The sequence below is a fragment of the Chinchilla lanigera genome, unplaced genomic scaffold, assembly GCF_000276665.1.
Source record: "Chinchilla lanigera isolate Chin_1 unplaced genomic scaffold, ChiLan1.0 scaffold00048, whole genome shotgun sequence".
Classification (NCBI taxonomy): Eukaryota; Metazoa; Chordata; class Mammalia; order Rodentia; family Chinchillidae; genus Chinchilla; species Chinchilla lanigera.
This window is the reverse complement of record NW_004955449.1, coordinates 15,699,407-15,709,186: the sequence shown is the minus strand read 5'-3', so window position 1 is coordinate 15,709,186 and position 9,780 is coordinate 15,699,407. Positions and strand designations below refer to the sequence as shown.

Below are 9,780 nucleotides of genomic sequence, written 5' to 3'. Positions count from 1 at the left end.
AGATACTCATTCAGCAATAGAAAAAGAATTAAAAATTAAAAAAAAAAAAGGGCTGGGACTATATCTCAGTGGAAGAGCACCTACCTAGCATACACAAGGCTCTGTGCTCAGTCCCCACTACGAAGAAAAGAAAAGGAAAACAGTATAGCCTGATGCAATAATAGGTGCCTACAGTCCCTCTACTTGAGAGGCTGATGCAAGAAGGATCTCTCAGACACAAGAGTCTGAACCACTGTGGTTGTGAGACTGTGGTTGTGAGTTACATGAGTGAGACTTCCTCTCTCTCTCTCTCTCTCTCTCTCTCTCTCTCTCTCTCTCTCTCTCTCTCTCTCCCCCACAGAGGAAGACTTTTGCTTCAAAAAATTTCACAAACCAACTGTGTCCTCACCCCAGACCTTTTAGTGGCTTCTGAGTAGCCAGAGATTATGGCCCAATACAAATGAAGATAGATGTCACCTCTGAGGACTGTGAGGCCAAAGATGTGGCTTTGGTCTTAGAATCAAAAGGTCTACTCCCAGCACATCAGCAGTCTTCTTAAGGCCTAAATTTTTTCACTGGGTACCATGTAAACCTACTTTCCTGGAGGGGCTCACATGTTTCTTCTCACCTTTCCCCAGCCTCCTCAAATACAGAAATCTTACAAATGACAGCTGGTTTCAAGTCAGTTAGTGAGGGGGAAATCAGATGGTGTTAAAACTGCTTAGAAGTAAGATGAATTTGAGGCCTACCCACAACCTTTTGGTCTACACAGCCAGATTACCTTTCACAGGTAAGCAGCAGAGAAGTCACTATTGATCGTTCAAGGGCCAGGCTGCACAAGACAATGTATCACTAAATGCTAGGCTCACGCCAGTCAGCACACTGAAGTTGGGACCCGTTTATTTATGTCTGGAAACTTCTCACTTAAACTCTGTAGTCACTGAGAAAGATGGCAAGAGCTATTTAATGTCATTTACTCATGATCTCCCTTTTCTTTTTTATTTTGCTGAAATTTGTGTACAACACCCAGCAGGATGGCTACAATGGAAAAGAAAATACTGAGTACTAGTGAAAATGTTGAACAATTAGAACTCTCATGCACAGCTAATGGCAATATACACTGGACAACCCTGTTTAAAAATGGATTTGTAAAATCTACCAAAGCAGAATATATGCCATACCCTATCCCCCAGTGATTCCACTTCTGCTTGCGCACATCCTGTATGAGTTCCCTTACAAAGTATTTCATATTAAGGGAACTTCTGCATTAGGAGTCAGGAGAGTCTTTAGTCTTGAGGTTGGGGAGTAAGGTGGGAGCAGGAGGGAGACTTTGAAGGTGCTGGTAATGTTTGTCTTCATCTGGATGCTGTTTCCACGGGGCAACCGATTTATAAAAGTTCAAAACAGTTCAGCAAGACACTATGACACACGCCTGTAATCCCAGTTACTGAGACAGGAGGATCGCAAGTTCGAGGCCAGCCTGGGCAAGTTAGTGAAACCATGTCTCAAAATTAAAGAATACTAAGTAAAAGAACAGGAACACATCTCACTGAGAGAGCACTGTATTCAGTCTCTAGCATTTAAAAGAAATTTACGTAAATTTACCAAGTTGTGTGCCTTTATGTAAATATGCAGCAGCTCAATAAAAGTCAAACATGACTCCATTCTACTAAGTATGTGCCAAAAGAACCGAAAGCACAAACTGCAGGAACTACTTGTACATGCATGTTTACGGCAACACTGTGCACAGTAGTCAGATGTGGAAGCAATGCAAATGGTCACAGATAGATGACTACATGGATTAACAACATGAGACATATATAGCTGTATCTGTATATCTACATATATCTATATGGAATATGACTCAGCCTAAAAAAGGACAGAATTTGGACGCATGCTACAACATAGATGAACTGTGAAGTCATTATGCTAAGTGAATAAAGGAAGTCTCACAAAAAAGGCAAATACTGTATGATCCCGCTTATGTGAGGAACTTAGAGCAAGCATACTCATACAGGCAGAAAACAGAACAATGGGTTTCCAGGGGTGGGAAGGGGAAAGGGCAATTCAATATTTAATAGACACAGAATTTTACTTTTGCAAGATGAAAAGAGTTTGGTTGGTGGTTGATGGATGTAGTTGCACAACAAAAAGAATGTACTTAATACTGAAGAACTATATACTCAAAAACTGAGATGGTAGATTTCATTTTTTATGTAAATAAATTGAAAATTTAATTTTTAATTTAAAAAAAGTTAAATTTGACTCTATTATATACCTTCCAAGTAAATGGATGTTACTAAAGCTAATAATTGACCTCTGTAGAACATTCTACAATTGTATCCCCTTCCTTTTTGGCCTACACTATCTTTTTAACACTCTCACACATAGAAAGCTTCAGAATGGCCTCTCCTGTTCACTTTATGGATGCATAAAAGCACTCTCACCTGAACCTTCTAGTGAACCTTCTACTGAACAACATGCCTTGACACATTTCCTCCTATTGAGACCCACAGCTTCCCTGCGTAAAATGTGGGTCCAGCTTGTTATTCTACTTGAGAGTTGGGGAAACAGAGGAGAAAAAAAAACACGGCTAAAAGTAGAAAAAAATAAAACTCAAAAATTTTGATACCACATTCAAGCTAGAAGACATTCTCATCGTACCTCCAGGTTTGATTAGTTGTCTTGAGAGCAAATTCAATTTTCAAGTTAGTTATGTACATCTTTTGTATTGCATAGATCTTACTTATTGTTATATATTGAAAATAATTTCACTTTTTGACTTGAAAACAGTTTATTTAATTTATACAAATAACTACTAAATACAAAAAGTAGATTAAAACAAAATAGTTATTTTTTTCTGGCAGAGTTTAAATGCACATAATGGATAATTCCGAAGAAAATGCATTTTCCCCACAGCGTTCAGGACTAAAATTCTACTGAAATCTTTGCTTCTAAATCAGTAATATATTCGGTGGTGTCAGATAGATAATGACTAAATACGTTTGCATATGAACTGAAAAAAAGTTACAGTCTACACACATACAAATGTGAAGCACTTAAATGTGAATTTAACTGATAATAAAATGAAAATGTCCATTTCAGAGTATAGTGTTAAAAACATTTTGGTAATAAAATCATAAGACCACATAAAAATAAGCTTTAACATATGCATGAAGCAGTTTTGTAAAAACTGCTAAGTGCACAAGTAATAAATAATTTGCAAAGTTGTGTATAAACAATTCCTAATGTTCAGCATCGTTGTAAACATCAGCACATGTGTAAAATGCAGCAAAGTCTGACATTACATTTTCTTTTGCCAAATTGAATTCCTATTACCCAAAGACAGACCAGTGGAGTATGCAGCCAACGTTTTGGCAAGTTGGGTCTTTAAAATTAAGAGTAACAGTGCAAGTAAGGAATGCAAAGAATTCCTAGTGCAATAAAGAAGAGAAGCACAGGCAATATTGCTGATTAAAAATTCACCACCTCCTGGAGATTCCCTGGGGAGTGTCTAGGAGACCTGTGAAGGATATGCAAAGCCAATGTCTTAATGCCCAGATCTCTTTTAGGATTTCTCTGTGTTCCTCCAGTTCCCTACCTTTGCAACAGTATCTGTCCACCATTAGTCTCTGCAGAGTGAACAGTTCATGAAATGCCCAGTTGACAGTCATTGAGCGAGGTCAGGGTGGTTTTGGTGTCTCCCCAGCATGTGGCTGGGTATGATGTCTGCCTCGTCAAAGCAGCCATTTAGGGAGGGAGACGATGGATTCTGTTCTGACAACCAGTCAGACCAGCGTTAGGTCCCAGCTGGACAATGACAACGTTAAATCTTCCTTCTTAATACCACGAAAATGTCAACAGTCAGTTTTCAATTTGTCTAGGGAATTATCAATTTTGGTCAAAGTCTTTTTGATGCGCAGTGCTGTGAGTCTTGCAGATGGATTTTGATACCAGCATTCTTTCATCAGCTTGGCCAGGGAAGTTAATGTCTGAGAAGACAAAGAACAAATATCACAATGACAAATTGGCTTTTAAACAGTGGCTCTGGAAACTGGGCAGATGTCAGGTGAACTGTTATGAAGTTAAAGATGTGACTGGCATCTTCTTTACACAACGAGTCAAGGCCTTAACCACTAATAAAGGAGGTACTCTTAAAGAGTTCCAAGAACTCTCTGTCCTCTCAATACTACCAACCCCTTGATGGTTTTATGGGTGCTACAAGCACTAGTACTAACCTAGAGATACTAGTGAATTCTGCAATTACAGTGATTTTTCAAAGTCTTAGATCCATTAATCCTTATGAGAAGTAATATAGTACAGAACCTAGAGCCGCTTGTGTTTGCAGTTTCTGGTATACAGAGATGGAGAAGAGACTGACAGCAAGACTCCAGGTCTCTTGGTTTACACACAAATTGCAGTCCTAGGGCTAATAGCAGTACTAGTAAGTCTCCTAATTCTTGGAGCTGGTCAATCACAGAATTCTTGTGAATAATGTCATTCATTAGCGCAACCTAGCAGAGAAGACCAGTTCAACAACCAGACTACTTTCCAAATCTATGCTATTAGGCCCTAAAACACTTTCATACAAAATAATGAGGAAGAGCAGTGGGTATACAGTGCAGATCATGCAAATACTGACCACCAGTTAACACTCAAGAGCAAGCAAATAGAAAACAGCTACAGACAGCTCTAAAAGTAGGAAATGGGCACTCTTACCGGGTCTGAGAACCATCTGTTGGGTATGTTTGGCCTCTGTTGATCCACACAGACTACTTTCCTCATATCTTCAAAACTTGGGTCATTGGGAACTACATCATAAAATGGCGGCTTGTAATCCTCCACTATACCTGTACATAGGAAGAGAATTATGCTGCATTAGCAAGGGCATCAACATTCCTCGGGGTTTTACTGATGGGCATCATAGATTATGATAGGATAAAGCCCTTCCTTCCTTCTTTCTACCTCAAGGAAATTCTGGAAGCTACAGTAAGTCCTAGAACAAGTGCAGAGCAAAGTAATGCATACCCTTTCAGAAGCTGGATGGAAAATGATTGGAAGAAAATATGTGAAAACATTTCATGTAATCATAATTATTAATAAAATGCTTCAACAGTGTATACAAACAGATCTGCAATGCCCAGTAAGGCGCAGGGAGATCCACCCAAAAACTGCTTTCATAATCAGAAAGCAACAAAATATAAAAGGAAATATATGAATCTAGCCATTTCTGAGCATAAATAGAAATAAAAGGTTGTTCAAACTAGACCTAGAAAAAAATAAAGAACAGTACCAAAGCACTCCTTTTGTTATTAAATTATTTTGTCAAAAAATAATTGCTATAAAATAAGCTCTCCCATGGAGAGAGATACAAATAATGTAGTAAGAGGCAGTCATGTCCTCCTTCATCCATTCCACATGACAGGAAGTACTTCTGTGTCTTGGCACTGTCTGTTTGATGGTTCTATTAGTTAGTCTCAGATTAAAAGCACAAAATAAAATGAAGGAAGGGTAGCCACTGGGAAAGCAGAAGAAGAGTGAAACAGGATGAACTGCTCATAAACCAACCCTCACCTCAAGGCAAATATGAAAGTGGCTACTTTAAGCGGCTGCCCAGCATGATTTCCAATGGCTTGGAAATTTTTCTAGTAAAATTTCACGAACAGAGAAAGTAATTCCACAAGTACAGAAATTTATAACTTCACCACTTGGAATTAGAAAATGGATTCTTCCCCTTATAGCGAGGAAATAACAAAAGACAATATATTATTTCTTTTCCCTCATCAAAGCCTCGGGTAATGCCGCCGGTGGGTACATTGGTTTAAAGCTCTTTTCTCTTCCTCCGTGCAACTTTCATCTATTTCTAAGTACAGTGCCCAAGATGCTGCTACTGAGACAGAAGGAGGGTATGTGAGGAGTTATAATTAAGTTTTTCTAGTTCTTACAAGCCACCTGAAAGCTTCAATCTCCTCTTCATTTATCACAGAAATTACTTAACAGTGAGAATGTATTCTCACAAATTTCATATAAATACAAACCACTTATGCAAAAGATTAGATATGATAAGGAGCATCTGTTCAAGAAATACTACAGATTTTTTTAACTTCACAAATTCAACTAAAGAGTTTATTTTAAAAATGGAAAGTCATCTAAATTGTATTTTTAAAATCCCAGTTGATACTCTTCTTAATTATAACTAACTTATCTATCTATTGCATAACTGCATTTGTAATGTGTATCAGTCAGTGAATTAAAACCTTTCCTGAAAAATGAAATAGCTTATATTGGGCATAAACCACTGCTTACAGAAGAAAATTGGGACCATCTCATTTCAGAGGCCTTACCTACTTTTCTTGTAAGGGTCCCTGAAAGCATTCAAACAAAAATATTTTAATTATTTTCAGTACTAAGAAATACCACCTAAATTACAACTGGAAATGAACCTAAAAAGAGAACTTCTAGCTTTTCTTGGGGTACGTGAATGGATAGCCAACAATAAAATATGTGCCTTTCACCATCTCTGAAGTTTTCTTTAGGTATACATTTTATAACCTGGCTTAATTCTTTAAAAATCCAGGATAACAGTTGTCTACTTGGAGTAATTTGCCTGGTAATTAAGGGAAGGAGGATATGAATGGGAACCGCAAAAAACACAAAAAACACAAAAAACACAAAAAAATTTAAAACAGGGTTGGAGATTTAAAACAGATGACACCCAATAATAACTGCACTATACAAATCTAAATTTTTCTTCTGTTGCTATTTCCCATGTTTTAACCTCATTAAATATCCCCATATTTGTAAAAGGAATCTAGTTTAAAAAATAAAGCCTGGGACTTAGTCATAACTCTCTTTCTTCAATCACTGGTCAGTGGTTGATTGTTTCCATCTGACTCTGGCTGTTCTTCTCCAAACTAAAATAAACCTGGGACTTAAATGCAGCAACCAATTGGAACTCCCTCTGGTCAAGGAAAGCAATCATTTCCATCAATGCAAGTACACAGTACCTATTATGTGTGGAATGCCATAGAAATGCTGGTGTGATACCTATATAAGACATACTCTTATTTTTCAAGGAAATCAAAATCTAGTAGATTAACACAAGTCCCTTTCTTTTTTCCTCTAATAATGGAAATCTTGTCAAAAAAGAACCTGAAAACCTTTTTCATCCCACTATTTATAGCTTGAGGTAGAAAAGTAGAAATTCTCGCTTATGTTATTTCTTAGTTGTTACACTGACTCAATGATTATTTGAGCCCTTAAATTCTGTGTATCAGAAGTTATGCTTGGCCGCAGGTATACAGACATGTTTGGTGACAAGGAGCAGGGTAATGACAAAGGCAGATGAGAAAATTATAAACTCGCAGTTGAGCGGGGCAGTGGATGGGGGAGGCAGGAGCGGTACTTACGCAGGGCTCAGAGAAGGACACAGCTGTGTGATTTATTAAGCACGAGCTCTTGTGTTTTGGCAGGAGGTACTGGGGTACTACATACTATCTGTAAACTGGGTACCATGGAAGCTTAAAGAGTTTTGCAGAACCCAGGGCTTGGGTAGGCAGAGCTAAGCAATTTGTGAGGCAGATGGAGGTCAAGGAAAGAAAAATCACCAGGAAAGAATACATTGCAGGCAGAAGCAAGGTATGGGGGAAAGAAAAGGATTACAGTAGCCTCTCACGTCGGAACGACACACGGGTGTTCTGTGGGTGATGAGGACAGTGGACAGAAAGGCTGGGAAGGGTAAGAGATGAGGCCAGGAGGAGCGGTGACTTCTGTTAAAGTAGAAAGTGACTGACTAACAACTGTTCCTCATTTCTGACTGAAAGTGACAATCTGCAGAGCCAGGCAAAAAAGTGCACTGCGAGTGCTACACAGGCAGCCCCCAGTGAGCCCCTGCCAAGTCGTGAGACAGCAGAGAGGACAGCAGAGATTCAGGAAAGCAACTAAAAATGCAAAGCACTTCAAGCGCCAGTGAGCGGGACAAACAAGCAATGATGCAAAAGTGCAGGGGAAGAAGACCGCGTGTGCGGTCAAGGAAGGAACAGCCAGCCAAGCCTCGCCTTCCCAGTAAGGCGGCTGCTGACTCAACAGGGCCACAGGAAAGCAATCGGAGAAATTATTCATCACCTACTCCCCCACAACTTTGGGCACGTGGGACTGATCTACACAATCGTTTTTTCTCTGGACATATGTCGAAGTGAAAGTTTTCTCTTCTCTGGGGCTAACCTATCTTTACCAACCCAATAGCCCTACCGCTCACACACGCTGCCTGGCTCTGAGTACACCTCATTCACAGGCTGTAGTGTGTCAATACCTTTAAAGTACACATCACAGAGGTCATGTGTAAATCAACAAGAACACCCTCCACATGCACTCTTAAGTGTATGAAATGCCACATGTCCAGAACCAAGACCTCCCTCAGTTCCTGCCCACCAATGCCCCTGATCAAACACTCACCTGGCCTCACCTTGACAGGTGCCTGGTATGTGTGTTTCCCAGCCTCCTCAGTTACCCCTCACTGTACCCCACAGCCTCTAGCGAGATCTTTAGAAGAGAATGAGGACCAGCCCATGCCACCCTCCTCCGCACAGACGCCACTGGGGTCACCCTGGGGATGGGTTATTCCCTCCTGCGGTCCACTCCACCTCTGTCTTCCACATGCCTGCGAACTGGCCGCACGGGAATGACTCGCAGTTCCATCCAAAGGTATTTTTAGGGCTTCCCTCAGCTCTTCCTTTTGCATGGTACACTCACTGTCATCAATGTCTAGCTGTACTTCTCCTTCCAACCTGCACCTCACATCCTCAAGCCAGCCCCACAAGCTCCTACGCAACCCATCCATGATGCAGCTGAAGCCCTTGAACCTCTGAGAAGGTCTGCTGCCAAGAGTTCAGAGCCCTGAAAGTCACTGTTCACCCTAGATTCACTCACCTCTGTGTAGACCTCAATCTGTTCGTAACAATTTGTATTTTCTAAAAAAATTTGAGCACCCTTAAATTGGATTTTTGTTTTACTTTTGTTCAACAGTCTCCCCAGAACCTAAGACAATATAGTACCTACTATGTTACAAACACTAATACAAGTGAAATGTTAATTGTATGTTCCCAATCCTTTATCTAAAACTTCTGATGGCCAGGTATGTTGGATCACCACAAGTTCAAAGCCAGCATGGGCTACATAGTGAGTTCAAGACCAGCTGGAGCTACACAGTGAGACCCTGTCTCACTAAACAAAGAAGTCCTCTGATATTAGATGCACTTGCAGAATTTAGAAATTTTTTTTATTTTTTAGTAGTCATGAGGTTCAGGCAGGAAGACCATCATGAGTTTGAGGCCAGTCTGCACTATAAAGTGACACTCTGTCTTACAAAGAGAGACAGAGAGAGAGAGAGAGAGAGAGAGAGACTGTATACATTTTATAAAGGTAAGGGGAGGCATGCACTATATTTTGATACCCCCAGCAGAGTCTAAGGAACACTCCACAACCAAATACATTTCCGCAGCAAAATATATGAATATATCTACTAAATGGAAGGGATACGGATTACATATGGACTCATACTCCTTAAGGTCAGGGCTGACCATCAAATGAATTCAGGTCAGGGGTCCTTCCAAATACATTATGGAAAACTTTTGCGTTATAAATCTTTGGTTGCAGTTAAGGGTCCATGAATCAGGCAATTCCCCAAGCAACCCAAAGATGAGGCAAAGATCTACCAACAAGATGTGAGGGCCACATAGCTAACACCTTTCCCTGCCTCCAAAAGAAAAAACGGGGGAACACACAGGAAGATGCTCTCGTCCC

At 40.0% G+C, this 9,780-nt stretch overlaps 1 protein-coding gene across 9 annotated transcripts in view; it reads right to left on the bottom strand.

The window, feature by feature from the left end:
* Positions 1 to 2,754: 2,754 nt before the first annotated feature.
* Acvr1 (activin A receptor, type I) overlaps positions 2,755 to 9,780 on the bottom strand; it is a 118,475-nt gene continuing 111,449 nt past the window's right edge. For all 9 annotated transcript variants that reach the window (XM_013518777.1, XM_013518778.1, XM_013518776.1 and 6 more), the window contains 2 exons: positions 4,699 to 4,829; positions 2,755 to 3,971 (listed from right to left, as the gene is read on the bottom strand). In XM_013518777.1, coding sequence (XP_013374231.1) covers positions 3,837 to 3,971; positions 4,699 to 4,829 — 266 coding nt within the window. In that variant the 3' untranslated portion in view covers positions 2,755 to 3,836. The remainder of the gene's footprint in view (positions 3,972 to 4,698; positions 4,830 to 9,780) is intronic.